An 18,456-nucleotide genomic window follows, 5' to 3' on the forward strand; every position below is an offset into this window, starting at 1 on the left:
CCTTTCATTACCATAAGTTCTGCTAATTGTTATTTCGAACTATTGAGTTTTTCCTTATGTTTGCCCAATGTCGTCTTTATATCCTTCATCTCTTTTGCCATATCTTCCCTCAACTCTTTGATTTGATTTTTGAATTTATTTACCATATTTGTTTGAATGTCTTAATTAGTCGTTTCAACTCCTGTATCTCATTTGAAGTGTAAGTTTATTCCTTTGACTGTGACCTATCTTCATTTTCCCTAGTGGGACTCATAACTTTTTGTTATCTAGGCATCTGGTTTCCTTGATTACCCCAAACAGATTTTCCCAGACCAGATGGGCCCAGGTCTCAGGAGGAGGGTATAATCAGTATCAAGTTTCCCTGAAGATGAGACTGAGCAGATTGTCAGACTTTCTTTTGCAGTCTCTAGTTTCTATGCTTTTTCTATTCTGCCCAGCAGATGGCTCTTGTCAGCCCACAGCTCCCCATGGTCTAAAGAGGTGCAGTGCCTTTAATTTTCAGCAGACTCTGTCCCTGCCAGGGGCTAAGGGTGAGAGCAAGAAGCCAAGCTTAAGCTGTTTCTATTTTTTCTCCCCCCTAGTCTCTGGGGTCTGGATTCTCTGGAGGAGGGCGGCCACTTGAGCTGGGCCCTGTCTCCTCCCCCCCCTTTTCTTAAGATATGCCCTTTAGGGAATTCTTTCCTTCACTTGACTTCTTCCTTTGTTTGTCTTAACTCTACCCTTGCCTGGGTCAGGGCTGACTTTTGAAAATGTCTGAGGCTTTCTTAAGTGAGCTACTTAGAACGAGAAGAAAAAAAGAAAGAAATCCCCTTTTCAGAGCCAGTCCCAAGCCCCCCAGTTTCATCAGTAAAGAGCCAGAGTTGGTACCCGGTTGTTTGTGCCCCTTTACTTGCCACACAGCCCTTTTCCAATATTCCATGCTGAGCTGACTCCAGAAGCCTCTGTTTTTATTTACATTTGTCTTTTCCATCAGCCCTGCTTCCTCTCTGCCAGGAGAGACCTCAGGGTTCCTTTCCTACTTGCTCTGGGTTTATCTGTGCTCATAGCTTGTATTCAGTAGTCCCAATTTGTTAATTAAAACTGCAGTTAGAGCTTGGTTGAGCTACCTTTCCTTGCTGCCAGAGAGACCACTTCTTTTTCCCAGCAGGGAGTGTTCCAACTCAGCCTGCCATGCCAGTGAGGGAGGGGTGCCAGTTTGGGGGGCTTTACTTACAGTACTGTGCTGTGGTCTGGACCCTTCCACCCATTCCAGACTGGTGTACAATGTGTATCCGGTCATGGATGTCCCCCAAATACTTGTTCCAGACTATTTACTAGTTGTTCCCGACTATTTACTAGCTGTTCTAGAGGACTAACTAAATTCCACACCTCCCTACATCACCGTCTTGCCCTGCCTCCTCAATCAGGCCATTTTTATAGAAATGTTTGCTGTTTTTATTCATCCATCTTGATGCTTTTCTTTTGCAATATAGGTAAGAGCTGCAGGAACCAGTGGTCAGTATCAGTACTCTTCCTAAAACTAGATTGTTATCTGTTTCTGGCTTTTAGGACTTTTATCCAAACAAAGGCCAAAATAAAGCTGTTCACAACCAAAGAAGAAAGAATTTTAATATGGTGTATTAGCAATAAGTTAAGTTTTCAGCCATGGTCAAGACTGAATAATTGCAGTCTAAGTGAAGGCAGACAGAATGGAAATGCTGATTGGTTGACTGTAGGGAGACAAGTACTCTGAAGCCTGGTGCCAGGGTAGAGTTTTCAGGATCACAGTATTCTGCCACCTCCCCTTCTCCCTGTGTCCACCGGGAGCTTTGGGAATGGGCAGACCTCTTTTTAGACTGTGATTCCACCTCACTCTCCTCTCTATAAAATGGACATGATAATACTTGCCTTATAGGATTATAAGAATTAAGTGAAACAAAATATGGAAAAATACCCCCACCAGTTGCCACCTACAGTATATACCCTTCTAAAAATGAAAACTTAATAATCTAACAAACAACCCTTCAAGATTTCTTGAATGCCTTTTTGGAGTGGTCCACCTTGGAGAAAGATGGGAATTTGGGGTGAATACCAGTCAGAAACGCAAAAATCAAGAAGATAAAGATGTAGTACGAAAGGGACAGGTGATAAGGTGTGCTCCCATGTGTAAGTGAATAATTGAGAAGAGTATTCTGGATTCTGTGGAGCAGAAGCTACATGCCTAGTAGTCTGATGCTCCTAAAAGCTTGGAGATCCCATACAGAAAACCAAAAACCTCTCATTCCTCTGTCTTATTCCTTGAGTAAAATCCCTAGGCATGTAGAGGTTGTAGTGCTACTTTATTGCCTGTGCTTTTTGTCTCCCCTGTGAAGAAAGTAGACAACCACAGAGGCACACACAGCTCTTTTAGATCACAAAAACCCCCATACATTTTATGATTGAGGACGAACTATTGACATTAGTAATCAAAGTCTAAATATTAATTTGATTGGATATAACATAATCATGATTCATTATAATCACAACTCATTTGATTATTAAATAAGTGCTTACATTTGTCATCTTTCCTTACAAAATCTCCCAATGATTGGGATTGGTTAAAATATGCTGATGGCACCACACCTGCCTAGTTTCAGATGATTTGAGCTGCCTCTCTCTGTACTCAGTCTGTGTTCATTTACACTGGGTCCACCCCACACCCCGCCCCCTCCTCACAGGCTGGGTATGTTTACTGGCAATCAATCAGCCAGCATTTCTTTTTCATGCAGTTCTCCCTCAGAACTCCCAGTGGTGATAATCAAAAATGTTTCCAGACATTACCAAATGTCCCTAGAGGCAGGATCACCTCCAGTTAAGTACCATTGCTATATACCTATACAATGTGAGGTAAATATTTTTTCATCCAATAATTCTATTTCACTTTATCCTAGTCTAATATTGTGGTTTTCTGTCATTTTCAAGACATAAAAATATTTTAGTCTGTTCCTGAGTTCTTTGACCTTTGTTTGGACCTTCAGGATGACTTGTTGCCCTCTCATCTTCAGTGGTTCTTCCTTTTTACTCACTCTTGCCCAGTGCTTAAGTCTGTTCTTATTTCTCTGAGGCTTGTCATGTTCAACATATTCCTTTGTGATCCTTTTTCTCCCATTTATTTTAAGATCATTTTCTTTTGCAGAATCCTCTTAAGAGATTTTTGAAGCAGAAGTGGTTGTAGTCTTCACAGTCTCGTGATCTACAACTGATAGCATAAGTTGTAGTTTTGTTGAATATGGCTTTCTCAATTCATAGTTGATCGTTATCTGTCCAGAATTGTAGAAATTGATGCTGTATGCTGTGAATTGTTTTGGTTTCTGTTTTACTTCTAGTTCTGCTAAAGTAGAAGCAAAAATAAACTGCCATCAGAATAAAGAGGAATGAGCAATTCATTCCAGGCTGGGGAGTTTCATAGAGGGAATTTTTTAAAGCAATTACCATAAAGGGAGGTTGGAGGAATTCTACTTGAGGAGGTTGGAGGCAGTTCTACTTGAGGAAAACAGCATAAGCAGTTTGCAAATTCTTCCTAGAGGGCCCATTCTTTAAAATATTGCTGTTACTTCATCAAGTCTTTAGAATATAGGTATAAAAATGAATAGAAAAGAAAATGGATGGTGGATGGTGGAAGCCAGATTTCTCACTTTTGAGTGGGAGGTTACGAATAAGCAAAGAGATGGAACTAGAATGATCTGTGTGATAATGGATTAAGTGGAGACATCCATGTGAACTCAAATTGGGCTTAATATAGGTACAAATGATCACTTATAGTAATGTTTACAGATGTGTTTAAATGCGTAGTTTAGTATATACACACATATTTCCTTGCTTGGTCAGCTGAGAGGGCTAGAAGCAACTACCCTCCAGTAGCAATGAACATATCTAAAACCCAGGTCTTGTTTCCTAATACTCTTCTCCAGTAAAAGGAACTAGGACCCCTTGGAGAAATGGCTGATTCTAGGAGTGGAGCAGGAAATAAACAAAATAAATGTGGAGCTTCTTGTAGAACCAGAAAGTAAGGAAATGCAAAGGAACAACAACAGTAAACCAGTTGTGGGAGTATGTCAGGAGTCAACTGAATGAGCTTCTAGTGGCCAAACTGGAACAACTTGAGACACAAAATAAATTAAATAATATTAGGTTATAATTCAAAGTACAAAATACATATCCAGGAGTCCATAGTGATATAAATGATTGAATAAATAAATAAATGGGGGAAAACAGACAAATCTATACAGAACAATTCCATATAATTTATGTAGATACTTTGCCCTGAAGGTAGAGCGTAGCTCCCCACTCCTCAAGTGTGGGCTGCTCATGGTGACTTTCTTCCAAAGAGTACAGTATGAAAAAGAGGGGGAAAAATAACTCGGCAGTGGAGATACCTGACAAACACTAACTCAGCCAGGTTATCAAGGTTAACATCAACAGTGGTAAGTCATGTTGATAGAATGTACTCTTGATACGATGGGATGAGAATGACACTTTACCTGTTATCTTCCGGATTCCAAAAACATATTACTTCAGTCTACTCATGAAAAAAACATGAGACACCTCTGTTGAGGGCTCTACAGAATACCTGACTAGTACTCCTGAAACCTGTCAAGGTCTTAAAACACGTGGACAGTATGAGAAACTGTGAAAGCCAAAAGGAGCTTAAGGATTCATGACACTCAATGTAATGTGGTATCCTGAATGAGGTTCTGGAACAGGAAAAGGACATTAGGTAAGAACTAAGGAAATCTGATTAGCATATGTCAGGAGTATCCTTGAATGTATTGGTGAGAATGGGTATTTAGCGAGTAGTCTGCAAGTACTAAACAAATAATAAACTGTATAAAGACCAAACAAAAGGTATACTCAGAGTTTTCAGTGTATATTTTAAGACTTTGCCCTTTCTTGTTTTTCTTCTAAGACAGTAAAGCTTTGATTGTCAGATAACTGCAAAGCTCTCTATCAGGGGGACCATGGTGCAGAATGGTCTCTCAGATTTGCCTTCAGATGGGTAGTGTGGTTGTGGTAGAGAATGTGGACAGTGTGTGCATTAGAGAACTGTAAGAAACTGTAGGAAAGGAAAGAGCCAGACTCTAGATGAACAATGAAACCTTCCTTTACCCATCCCCCTGGAGGGATGCCCTTAAGTAAAAAGCAGAGAATTAATGTTATTCTAGGAGTTAATGAAGTTTATTAATTATTCTCAACATTTCAAATCTAAAACAGTGTTGCTTATTTAAATAGATTACACTGAAGACAGCATAGGTTGCTATTAGGAAGAACATGACCTAGGTTTTATTTTAAATTTGAGAAGATATAGCAAAAGTATTTTTTCTTGGTGGTCAGAAATGTGAAGGAAGAAGAAAAGTGACTTTTTTTCTAATTAGAGAAGTTGTGAGTTTACAAAATAATCATGCATAAAATACAGGATTCCCGTACACTACCCTTGCATTGGTGTGGAACATTTGTTACTATTAATGATGCCACTTCTTAAATAAACTGTACTTTTTTAACAGTAGTTACCTTTGTTACAATTGATAAAAGATTATTAGAATACCTCTATCATCCATTATTTACATTAGATGTGTTTTTTCCCATATACCACCCTATTATTACCACCTTGTATTAATATCACACATTTGTTATAATTCATGAAAGAACATTCTTATAGTTGTGCTGTTAACTATAGTCCATTGTCTGTTTTGTAAAGTCCTTTGTTTTATCTAAGAAAAGTGTCTTTTGAATGTTATTAAACACTATGTGAAGAGGTAGTTTGTAGCCCCACAAAAGGAAGGCAGTAAAAGAAAGAGGGATGTTGAGAGTGGGATTGTGAACAAGCCAGTACACAAAAAGTTAAAAACCCACTTTTGCTCTTTGTACTCTTCCAAACTAAGAGCTTGTGGGCAGGAAGTGCCATAGAAGGTGTGCATGTGTCATTATAGAATGCCTTTTTTTTGGCCTCTTAGGGTTAGAAAGCAATTTTATCTAAACATGCCATTAATAACTATATCAGGTTTAACATGGGGATGCTGCATAGCCAAGCATGTTTCCATTCAGTGGTGCTTCCACCTTACTTGGCTCAAACTGGAAGGCACATATGGCCATTCCATTTCTCTCTCACTTTCTCAGGAAATGTGATTTTTCTCACTATTCCTTTCTTATTTTCCTCTTAAATCTAGATAAAGCTTTTTTGATGGTTCCATAAAATGGCCATATACAGAATGTTTTCCTTGCGATTTGCCTTCATTTTAGATAATATAATTCTGGTAAAGAATGTTCTCAGAGTGTTAATTAGTAACATTTAAGCTATAAAAAATAACCAGTTGCCTTTGGAAATTACTCCATTTTCTTATTCAGTGAGTATTAAATTGGGCACTGACCAAGTACCTCAGGTTTTGCTGTGGCTGGAGATAAGCAAGATGCATTCCTTGCCTTCTGAGGACTTATAGAGAGAGGTGAGGTGGACAAATAATCAGATGTCCAAAATTAAATCAGATATTTTTCTAGAAATTGGAATTCAATGAAAACCCAAAAGAAGTAGAGGCCATGGTTGGGATGTTGAGATTGGTGAAGAGAACAACCCAGGAAAGGCTTTATGGGGAGGCATTATTGAACAGAATCCTAAAATGGGAGATACACAGAGAGGGTGAGGGAAAGGGAGAAAGAAGAAAAAAGAAAAAAGGGAAAAAGAGAGAACACGAATAAAGTAAAAAGTAGCCACCAGGCAAGGGAAGCACATGAGTAAAGACTCAAAGGCATAAGGCTGCTGGGCTTTGGCGAGAAACTGTAAGGAGTTGTGCTTGGGTGAGAAAGAGGCCTGAAGACGTGGGAGAGGACCCTGACATGGACTGCTTTACACGACCTGCTAAAAAGTCTGAACTCTAACTTGCATACAGGGGAACTTGTGAAGGCTTCTGAGAAGGGTGGCCGTGTGGCCTGATTGGCCTTCTGGGAAACAGACATTTGAATGGCCAGTTGGGAGTTGATTAAAGTGGTCCAGAAGAGAGATGAAAGGCTGAACCATGACTATAAAGAGGAGAGGTCAGATGTGACAGATTTTTAAAAAGGTTGTGGTGACTGGTAGAAGGGTTCTGATTTAGTGAACTAGTGGGTGGTAATTCCACTCAGTGAGAGGGAATCTGTGGGAGCAGACAAGTGGGGAAGAGATATTAAGTTCCCCTGTGGTCATGCAGGTCAGGAGTTCAGGGATCAGTTTGGGCTGGAGACGCTGCTTTGGGGGTTGGTAGCCTCTGGTGGTGCTTGAAGTCATGGGAGTAAATGAGATTGCCCAGGAAGAGCTTGCAGGGTAAGAAGGAAACAGACTGAAGGTAGAACTGGCAGTTAAGGGCTGTGCAGGGGGAGAGGAATGGCAGGAATAAATCATCATCTGTCTGCCATCCAAATTATGTATGTTAGGTGGAGGGATCCATGTAACTAGAACTGTTACTTTTGATGTGGCTGGCAAAAAACCATTTCCACCATACCACCAAGGAACCAGTGGGTGTACTGTTATAGAAATACTGAAATTACCCCATGTATATATGTGATATTTGTTCGTGGCCTAATTGTTGAGACTTTTCTTTTTTTGTGGGGAGGAAGGTGGGTGGGGAGAAGAAACATGTTATCTATGACAAATATAGACAGAATTCAGTTAAAGTAACTATTCTTGTAAACCTAGAAAGTGACAATAAGAATACTTGACATCAAGGCAAAATGAATCTTCACCAACTGGACACTTTTCTGATGTACTGACTGGTTGGACAAGATGAGACAATGTACATGTCAGACAGGGAGGGTTGGACATATTGCCAGCTCCTCTCACTTTTTATTTCTTACTGAGTTGCTAAATCACAAGTTATAATTTAAAATTTACTCTTCCCTTCCTTTATTTGGAAGGGATTCTGCCTATAGGAAATTATCCTCAGAGCTCTGGGCTGTGAGAACCTCACCTTTAACATTTCATCACAGTAGCTTTGCGTAAGTGAGGCTTATTTAACCTGGCTAAGGAGTCTGCAGAGCCACTATGTGGGTAACAGAATTAAGCTTGTAACCAACTTACTCTCTTTATCCCTGAGCAACCTTTATATAAACTCTTATTTAGTAAACTGTAGTGCTCCATACTGCTGGGTATATGCTGTGACTCTTACTTTGGTTGCCTCTTGGAAGTGGCCATGCTGGACTGGCTATTTCTGAATAATCATGAAAATATCCTGTGGGTTTTCCTTTGTGCACAGATCCTGTTTTCTGGAATCATTGGGTCCATACTTCCCTAACATACAGGAGAAGAGATGAGATGAGGGCTGTGGGGACCCTCTGCATGTCAGTGAAATTTTCAACAGATTACCTTAATTTATCTTCTTCAGGTTAGAGAATTCCTAGTTTCTGTTCCTAAGGTATTTTGAAGTGGCTGGGTGGTTACAGGTTTTTTGGAATTGCTCTTCAGAGGGGAAGACTAATACTTCAGAATTTAACAATTGAAGTAGTGTTGTTCCTCCATTCTGTTTTGTCCCAATCCCAAAGAGTACTTACAAAGGGACTTTATTCTTACATATTTAGATATCTAGCCTTTTCTGCTAAGCTCTCCTTCCTCTTGACTGCAAAGGACTTCACAGTAAACTAAACCCACTATTATGCCATGCTTTTTCTTCTTTTCTTGATAATGGCTGAAAAAGAACCGCAAGCAAATAGCCTCCACATTGCTCTGAGCTTGGGACCAGTAATGACAGTTGAATGGCAGTATAAAGCCATTGCAAGGCATGACCATTTCTAAACAGTAGTATTTGTTCAGAGAAACTGTTATTTTCTCTATTAGGAACTTTCCTCTGGGTCATGGTTCTGTGTGTGTGCGCACGTATATGTGTTTTTAAAGGGAGCTAGAAAAGAAATGATTTGTCATATGGGAGAGTGCTATTTCAGAAAGGAGGTTATTTTTCCACTTTAAAAATACCTGTAGAGGTTCATTTTAGAGTTTCTACCCTTTCCCAAGTGTGAATTTCCTTTGTGCCTTAACAGGAAATGAGCCTTTCCTAATTTAGTATAATACACCCTCATTTCTTTAGGAAAGTGAGGAATTCTTTTCCCTTCAAACTTAGTGTTTCACTAAGAAACTGGAATGTCAGACTGGATATTTAAAAATCTTGAAAGTCACAACACTGATCCTTCTGTTGCAGGTGCAACAACGAGAGCGAGTGGTCCCAGATCCACGAGAATATCATCCGGAAGTCCAGTGCCAAGTACTCTGTCCCCAGCGCCAGCCACGGTGACGTACTTCTCTGGCTAGAGAACTTTGTGTTGCATTTGCAGTTGCTGATCATCAGCAGCTCTGCTGATCAGCTGAAATATGTAAAGTTCGTTTCTCTACAGATGTTTATTCTCCTGCCCAGGCACTTTGTACAGTTCCTTTTTGTGATGATTTGAGCCCTTCCCTAATTACTGATTACCAAAATACATTTTGTTGTTCTTTTTATAATGGATTTCATGTGGTAAATTTGAACTTGAGTTCAAATTTAAATCCAGAGTGAGCAAAAGTGCTTCAGGACTTGTTAATTGTGAAGTCTGTGGTTTTTTCTGAACAGGGATTACACACCCAACAAAAGGAAAGAAAAGGGGAAAAAGACAGATGTTAATATCACGTCTCTTTCTATTTGTATTCTGTGTTAGCATCATCAAGAGTGCCTGACACTAATGAGAATCAGTGACTGTCTGCCAGTATCAGTCGTTCTGGAACTAGAATAGAAAATCTTTTTTTCAAAGCAGCTTTCATCTTACCCCAACTTCTCCTTTTTCTTTATCCTCCTTTTCTTTTAAAGGTCTGTTTAAATCATTTCTGTCTAAATCTTGCTGCAATCCTATACGTTACAAGACTTATATTTTCTACATTGAACATTAAGTTCTTGAATAAATTAGAAGCACTGTTTAAAATGTCTAGGAGCTTTTAAGTACTCTTGCAGTTAGGTATCAAATTTACATAGAATAGGTTTCTTCTGACAGTTTATTGCCTTTAACTCAATTCATAATCTCTTTTAAATAACTTTCTTTGTTTTAACTTTCATGGATGCTGTTGGAAATAAAAACTGTGGCCTTGAATGACAGTATAAAGACATTGCCAGGCATGGCAGTTTTTAAACGGTAGTACTCATTTAGAGGAACATTTTTTTCTTCTCTCAGGGTAAGCAAACTCTCACCTAGTAGGGTCTTCAGAATAGCTCCAAATCAGAGGCTGCAGAAGACAAAGACCCTCAGCTGGGAGCATTCAGTTCCACTAAACTCTACACTGTGGAGGTCCTCCAGGCTTCTCTCACTATTTATAAATGACTTTTCCCTTAAGTATGTGCCTGGATGCCAAGAAGCTCTATGTAGTGTGCTCAATTGGGAGTAGGTCCTTATTCCTCACCTAAAACTAGGTTAAAGCAAGAGGCAAATACATTTTTAAGTAGAGAAAAGTTACTAGCTATTTGGGAAAATACCATTCACATGAATCTGTAATGTTCTTTGTTCACTTTGTTTACTTTTTTCAAAGCAAAGAGATACCCTTGGCTACAAGTTCTTGGGTCATATCATCATTAAAACATGGAAAACATTTTAGAAGCGCAATGGTGGTAATACTACATTAAAAGAAACAACTGAAAGAGCAATTTTTACCTCACCTCATCAGGTTAAGATGATGAGTTTTGTCTCATTGTCTTGAGTGCGTAAGGATCGTTCCATCTTCGATGTCTGTAAATTTTGTCAGGAACTCACAGAAACTTGTAATTTAAATAGTGTTAGAAAGGTGTAATTTAAATAGTGTTAGAAAGGTGCCCAGAGTCTGTGCTCAGAGGAACCACAGAGTCTCAATTAGATGTCCCTAGTGAGAGGTGGTCTCTGGGAAGTTATGGGAAAGCCTGGAAGAGAAATGGGTTGCTTTTCTTTAATTAAGGTGTGTCTGAATGCTTTCTGGCAAGGATTGGCTTTGGAAGCTGATTGAGAGCTTGGAATTACTTGTTTCAACCCTTTCATTCAATAAATGAGGAAAATGAAGCCTAGTGAAATGCCATCATGGTTGTACCGGTTTGACACTGTTATGGAACCCAGAAGAGCCATGATCTTTTGATCCAATCTTGTTGTGTGGAGCCTTTTGAACCAATGTTTCCATGGAGATGTGACTCACTAGACTGAGTTCTTTGATTGAATTATTTCTATGGAGGTGTGGACCCCACCCACTCAGGGTGAATCTTGATTAGTTCACTGGAGTACTTAAGAGAGCTCAAGAGCTGACACAGATGCTGACACTTGGAGACGCTTGGAGATGCAGACAGAAGGATGTTTGGAGATGCTCAGCTAAGAGATGAAGCCCAGAGTTTGCCCCCAGGAAGCTAAGAGAGGACCCCCAGATGCTTAGAGAGAAACACCCTGGGAGAAAGAAGTAAGGACACACAGGAGCCGACAGAGAGGAGTGAAGAGAGGAGCCCAGAGACATTTTGGAGAAAGCCATTTTGAAACCAGAACCTGGGGTCAAAGGACAAGCAGATGCTGGCCACATGCCTTCCCAGCTGACAGAGGTGTTCTCAGTGTGATTGGCCTTCCTTCAGTGAAGGTATCCTCTTGTTGATGCCTTAGTTTGGACACTTTTATGGCCTTAGAACTGTAAATTTGTAACCTAATAAATCTCCTTTAGAAAAGCCAATCCATTTCTGGTATTTTGCATAATGGCAGCATTAGCAAACCAGAATAGTGATTGAGCCAGATCTCCAGGCTCCAGGCCACTGGCCTCTCCACCCTCCTCTCAAGCTTCTGAGCATGGGTTTCCCACTGCTTGATGAGAGTCTTCATGTCAGAGAATTTCACAATTTGCTCAAAGAATGTTACTTATCATAGTTCAGATTTTACTAGTCTTCTCAGTTAAAGATACATCTTTATAAAAAATTAATTTGCTTTGCTAAACACTGTCACGTATTTTTGTTAAACATCATGGACAGTTCATTGCCTTAGAATTCTGTTTCAGGAGTCATTAATGTTTTCCCTTAAAGTCAAATCATATTAAAAAATGCAGAAGGAATTGCTACATTGGTTTTGAGTGCTGGAAGTAAATATATCTCTCAGCAGTAACTCTCTTATAGACAACTTTAATATTTATGTGACTCTTCATTTCCATTGCAATTCTAGTAGCATGAAGGTCATTAAGAACAAGTGAAGACAAGTAAAGCTTTTGTACACAGATTTTCTATGTATTTTTAAATGGCTAATTAACATAGTTTTATTTACATATTTTGGACTATGTATTTTTAAATGGCTAATTAACATAGTTTTATTTACATATTTTGGACTGAGATTGATTTATATAATTAATCCTCATCCCGCTCATCTGCAAGTTAGGGGAGGAACAGGGAGGGACAGGGCCCAGTTGCTGACTTCGAATATTCCACACAAATGGCAATTTGTCCAGATACTTTTTAACAGAATAGTTTTTAACCTGAGATAAAATTCAATAACAAAACAGTTTTGTGTGCCAGTAACAGAGGGATTAGATTAACAGGGAAATTTTATAGAATTGGGTTATTTTCAAGTTCTTTGACTTGAGAGGCCCACTGAGATGTTTTGGAGGTAGAACACAAAAGCTGGTTGCACACTGGGGGGCAAGTGGGTTGCTTTTCCACTATTCACAGAGGCCCTCTCACCCTGAGGACATTGTGTTAGCATTATTTGGCATATGTGTCAATCACCCAGGGTTTCAAAACCAGGAAGGAGACCCAGAAGTTCCAGTTTCCCAGTTCCTGCAAAAGGGATGGAATTTTTATAGTCTCCATTTGTGGTTTCTTGCATTGTTCATTTGTCTGTTCACTTGATTTCTTGTGTAAACTGAAGCCCCCTTCTTCTCTATTTGTCCTGCTTAGAGGTGAAGAGCATCTGTTCAGGACCCCTTTGAGAAGCTTGAAAATTAGTTGTGACTCTCTCAAAACCTTCAATCTTTCCTCACAAATTATGCTTTGCATCTCTAGGCCAGTTTGGTTGCTCAGAAAATGCAGAGGTGAAAGCTGGTCAACGGGTATTTGACTTAAGTCCTTTCCAGTGCAGAGTGATAAGGGTGCACCCACTGATTGTTTTCCTTTGCCCTCCAGCTACCACCTACTAAAATTCTGAAAGCAGTGAGCCATCCCATCCTCAGGTGTTTGCTCCAAACCTGGGCTGTCTCCTAGGTCAGTGGATTTCCTTTTACCAAGAGGATGAAAATTTGATAACTGTGAAGATGCCTCAGATGAATGAGCTGGGGGTGTGGGGAGGGGCAGGTGCTTCCCAAGCTGCTCTTCATTTGCAGAAACCATTGTTGCTTGGGGTCTGACCCCAAGCCTTTCAGGTACATAAACCAATTGTAGTTTAGTCCAAGTGATTAGGCTATAAAAATTTACTTTAGTGTGATCAAAATCCCAAACACTGATTACCTAACCAGAGCACCAATTGGAATACTGTGTGTCTACCTTTCAGGGCACTGTGCCCCTTGGTGGGGCACCATGAGTATAATTCCAGTGTTTCTTGGGGAGCATGAGTTTAGCAGAAGCAATCAGATAATCTTCAGTTCCTATCTGGATTGTTGTAGAACCATATTTCCTCCCCTGACCCTGCTGTGAGAGTACAATCTTCCTAGTTGCTGGAATACTTATATCTACCAGTTACAGTGTCTGTGATTTTTCTGTCTGATTTTCTCTCCTCTTTCTCCTCCTTCCCTCTCCCTCTCCATTCCCAGACCAGTGTTATTCTACAGTTCTGCTTGTTAACTCTATTACAGCCCCCACTCTTCTGATTGTTCTCATTTACTCCTACCATCATTTTTATAGATTTCGTCTTCTGCTCAAATTCCAAGTAATCATCCTGTTAACTAATACTTTTCACAGAGTTTCAGAAGTAGACTTGACCTCTTAGAGCCTTCCATCTAGTGACTGCTTTGGGAACCTTCTGGGGGGATTCCAAGAATTTCTAACTTTGTGTAAAACTCCTGGGGTACAAGTAATGAGCCAGAAGCCAGCTCACACAAGGGGCATAACAGATTCTTCTTAGTTCTGGACAAAGCTCCTAGGGTTGTCTGGAGTGCCTGAAACTCTGATGGGCTCTGAGGCAGGGCTTACTTTTTAACCTCACAAAAGCACCCCTTTTTCCCCTTACACTGTAGTGGTTCCCTGTGGAGGGAGTGTGATATCTGCTCTGTGTGCTCTTTCTACATGCCATAGCAAGGTTGAACTAGGATGTTGCTTCCCACACTTCAGCATACTGTTAGCATGAAACATAGCATCTCTTAGCACACTCATTTCCAAGTTGTGGAAAACTGTAAGTCAGAGTTTTCTTTGGTCACACTTGTTTCTAGCCTGCCTTTATGTTGTTTCTGTAGATTTCTTTGTGTCCCTAAATGTACAGTCCTCTCATTCCATATTCACTTGGGCCCAGCCAGGCACTTGGCTGGATACTGGGCAACAGAGAGGAAGGCAACTCGCTCTCCTAGACCTCAGACTATGTTTAATGGACCAGTTCTCTGAGTTATTGAAATCATCTTGACATAAATTCCTTTTAGCTTTCTAGAGTGTTCTTCAGAATAACAAATTTTTTGCATCAAAATGTTTCTCAAGAAAAATACTGAAATTTGTACATTTTCCTCTGGAAAATTTGTCTCTTGTGTCTTTTCTGATATTATTTAACAATAGAAATATGGTTCTGAGTAAGAAAATGCTTTTGTTTTTGCAGGTCTTATCATTTCTCTGCAGCTTCTTCGTGGAGACATGGAACAGATTCGGAGAGAAAATCCCATGATATTTAATAGGGGGGTGGCAATTACAAGGAAATTGGGATTTCCTGATGTCATCATGCCAGGTAGGCAGAGCACCTTGGGACTGGAGGTGACAGGGGTTGGAGGTGGGGGAGACGCAGTTAGGAGTTTGGGGTCCAGTCACATTTTTTAGAGGAGAGTTGCCTCACAAGAACTTTCTCCTTAAGGGTAAGAACATGCCAAAATATGTCTGCAATTTCAGTAATCCCGATTTGTGTGAAATGGTAGGTTCATTTCAATGTATCAGAAAAATGTATCAGGCACATTGTGTAAATGAGGCACTGTCAGTAGTACTCTCTGGCCAGTTTCTCAGGACTTGCCTCAGTCCCCTGGCCTAATACCTGATGGAGAGGCGGGGCAGAGAGTGGGGATGCTTTGACCCTCAAGTGTGGTTCCAGCAAGTCAATACCAGGTTCATGTTTCCTAGTGAGGCGAATGCAGGCAGAGGTGGAGAAGTGGATCCAAATAGGCCATTAGAGCTGTGGCAGCTGTAGGAAGTGAGGCAGGGGTAGAAGCATGGCTCAGATGGCTGGCAGGTGTTCTGGTAAACAGAGAAGATATGAACAAGGAGAGAGGGAGATCAGAACAGGCAAATGCATTGTCTTAATGGATTCCAGGAGGCATAGACTGACTCAGCTGAGTTTTAATGCTTTACTAAAAGCTTCTTTGCCTTTGTTTAAAAGGGCCAGACCAGGCTAGACTGAACTGATTGTGGCTACCATAAAAATCACCTATTTGGAATTCTTCATGGTGTGTCACTAAATTCTTTTGTCAGCAACATTTGCCAGTACATACCCAAAGAGGGGGGTAGCCTGAGCATAGAGAAGACCCATGTAATGGACTCCAGCTGCCTTCCAGCTTCCCCAAGTTATGCCCAGATTTGTTTTCTGTCACCCACACTCTCTTTCCACATACTCTGAATGCCAAGCAGGTTGTGCACAGTATTCATCTTTGATCATGCACAGAGAAGGGTTTTTAAATGGGAAACCCAGACCACTTGATCAATTCCATGTTTATGTTTAAATGTTAAGGAGACGTCATCCTGCTGAAAGGCCCTTGCCTGACTGCTATATAGAGATATCCTCCTCAGGATGTTTTTCCTGTGCTATCCTGACACCATTCCTCAGCCCTCTCTGGGTCTGGTAAGGAGGAAAAGAAGAACCCAGGCATATTCCCTGGCTTTTTGGCAATGCAACTTTGAGGAAATAATTTATGGCTACCAAAATTGATCTGGTGATCTTTTTTTACTTAGATGTCTAGGCTTATGTGGAGGAGTAATATAGTCTAAGAGAAGATGTTCTTGAAGTCTTTCCTTTCTTCTAAGAATTTGTCTAAAATTTGGAAGTTTCCTTCATATTAGCCTTCATACACACAGGATTAAAGTCAAGTGAACAGAGACTAGAAAGGAACAAGCTTCAGTCAAAAATGTATTTAAGCAAAATTTGATTTCAGGAGTTACATTGTCAAACCCGCATGCATGCAAAGAGATCTTTTTGTGGAGTACTCTGCATATCTTTGCATCATTAACACACAGGTTTCTATAAAGGACTTCTGGGTTATGCTGGACGTTGTCAACCACAGAAATCAGCAATATCAGGGATTGGCAAGGAAAGCTGAGGTTAAAGGGGTTTACTCTTCCTGGATAGCTAAGGGATTATCAAGTGATTTGCCCCATGAGGCAGAGACACTGGGCAACCCTGAGAGGTCCAGGCTGGGGCTGTGAGTTTGCTGCTTCTTGGATTATCTGTCTTTGAGGTATTAAGTGCTGTAGCTGAAAATAAGGATACATTTACAGGCAAGAAGCAGTAATTTTTGCATAATCTGTCCTCTCTTTCCCCCTTCCTCAGTTTGTAGAGAGTTCAGCTCCCCTTGAAGAAAGAACCCTTTGCACATATCTCCATTCCCAGGGTTGTTAGAGTGATTATGCCATCCTCAGGCAAGGTGATAGGGCTGGCCCTCGCAAGACCTGCTGGAACAACAGAAGTGGGCAGGAGAGTTTCACATTGCAGTCAGCCTGTCTTGGGAAGTGACTATGGCAAGAAGTCCTTGATGAGTCCTCCAAACCCTGGCCACCCCTCCACTTACAGCTGGTTTACTCTTCACAAGTGGAAATATTGTACCTGGACTGTAGCAGCACTTCAGGCCTCACTGTGCTGGTATGATCAAGACATGAGATGTTGCAGCTTCATCATCTTGCTACATGGGTACATATGGAAAGAACAGGAAAGAAATTGTCAGGAACTGTGAGCATTTCAACACTTAACAAGTCGGAGAAATTAGAGTAAATGGGAAAATTAGAATTATTCATAAACTGTGATCCTTATTTTTAAACTATCCAGCGTTTGGTAGAAACTACTAGATACTAATTTGGAAAGGTCTTCTTTTGTCAGTAGGGCCCAGATAGGTCCCTGAGTCAGACGTGGGGCAGAGCTGTAAGAGACCAGATAGGCTCTAGCCGCACCAGTATCCAACATATTATTTATAAGAAGGTCTTTCTGATGTTCTACATTGCTTTCCATGGGATGGAATTGCTTTCCATGGTTGCTGCGAATAGGAAATGTTCTTCTCCACACCCACAACTGAGGCCCTGAAGACACAGCCATCCAGCTTTAATCATGACTCGTGGTAATGAGCAAGAGACAATGAGCTCTGAGGCCCCAGAGAACACATGCCAACCCAGGAAATGACATCCTGAATTACAGAAGAACAAGTAGATTTAGTGATCTAAACTGAACACATACAGCCTTTCATTGGTTGATCACCATATTTCTGTGGGTGCTTTCTCCTTCCCTCCAAATTCATTTTAGTTCATTATAAAAGCTAATAACTATAGTATACATTTATTCCTTTTCTAGATTTTTTCAAGAATATGGACAGGAAAGACTGACAGGACAGGTGTGCCAGGTGAAAAAGTAGAAGTTAACATTGCTTCCTATAGCTCACATGTCAGACTTAGCTATAATAAACTTTAAAGAAAACTGTCAGCCAAAGACTATATAACCTGAAAGGAATGATTTAAAACCTCTTGCTCAAGAAGGAGCTGGACCTTTCTCCAGACCATGTCTGAGCCAGTAGAGAGAGGAGAGAGTAGATTCCTCTTTAATTCTTAGCTTTCCTGGAAAGTGTGTGTCGTGGAGTCATTGGGAATACAGGGCTCTGCCATGGCTCCATGGGTAGTACAAGGTTTTAGCCTGTTTCCTAAGTCTTGAATTTCTAAAATTATCACTGACTGTGTGTGATACGGGCCGAGTTTCATATTAGTTAAATGAGCTTCTGTCTTGTCAGAAGTCAGCTCAGTTGCCCTTGTGATTTAGTATGTTGTTCTAGCTGATGACTAAGGTTTTCCTAAACAGTGACTCTCCGACTTGAGTGTGCATCAGTATCGCCTGAAGATGTTGGAAAAACACAGATGATTGGATCAATTCCAAGAGATTCTCATTCAATAGGATTGGAGTGGGGCCTGGGGACTTGCATTTTTCATAAGCACTCAGGTGATGGTGATACTGCTGATCTGGGACCCTCTTTGAGAACCATGTTGTAGAGACTACTCTGCTTTAAGGATGCTTTGTCCCTCCTGAGTCAGACCTGGGGCAAGTACTGTGCCTCTCTTGGTTGTCCTGAACTTGCCCAGTAGAAGGCATCTCTGCAGGCATGGCATCCCT

The 18,456-nt window shown here is 40.6% G+C and overlaps 1 protein-coding gene across 7 annotated transcripts in view; it reads left to right on the forward strand.

Moving 5' to 3' along the window:
- DOCK3 (dedicator of cytokinesis 3) overlaps nucleotides 1–18,456 on the forward strand; it is a 639,207-nt gene that overhangs the window by 502,770 nt on the left and 117,981 nt on the right. For all 7 annotated transcript variants that reach the window (XM_037797176.1, XM_037797183.1, XM_037797213.1 and 4 more), the window contains exons 13-14: nucleotides 9,174–9,262; nucleotides 14,713–14,838. In XM_037797176.1, coding sequence (XP_037653104.1) covers nucleotides 9,174–9,262; nucleotides 14,713–14,838 — 215 coding nt within the window. The remainder of the gene's footprint in view (nucleotides 1–9,173; nucleotides 9,263–14,712; nucleotides 14,839–18,456) is intronic.

Source organism: Choloepus didactylus, chromosome 1, assembly GCF_015220235.1.
Source record: "Choloepus didactylus isolate mChoDid1 chromosome 1, mChoDid1.pri, whole genome shotgun sequence".
Classification (NCBI taxonomy): domain Eukaryota; kingdom Metazoa; phylum Chordata; class Mammalia; order Pilosa; family Megalonychidae; genus Choloepus; species Choloepus didactylus.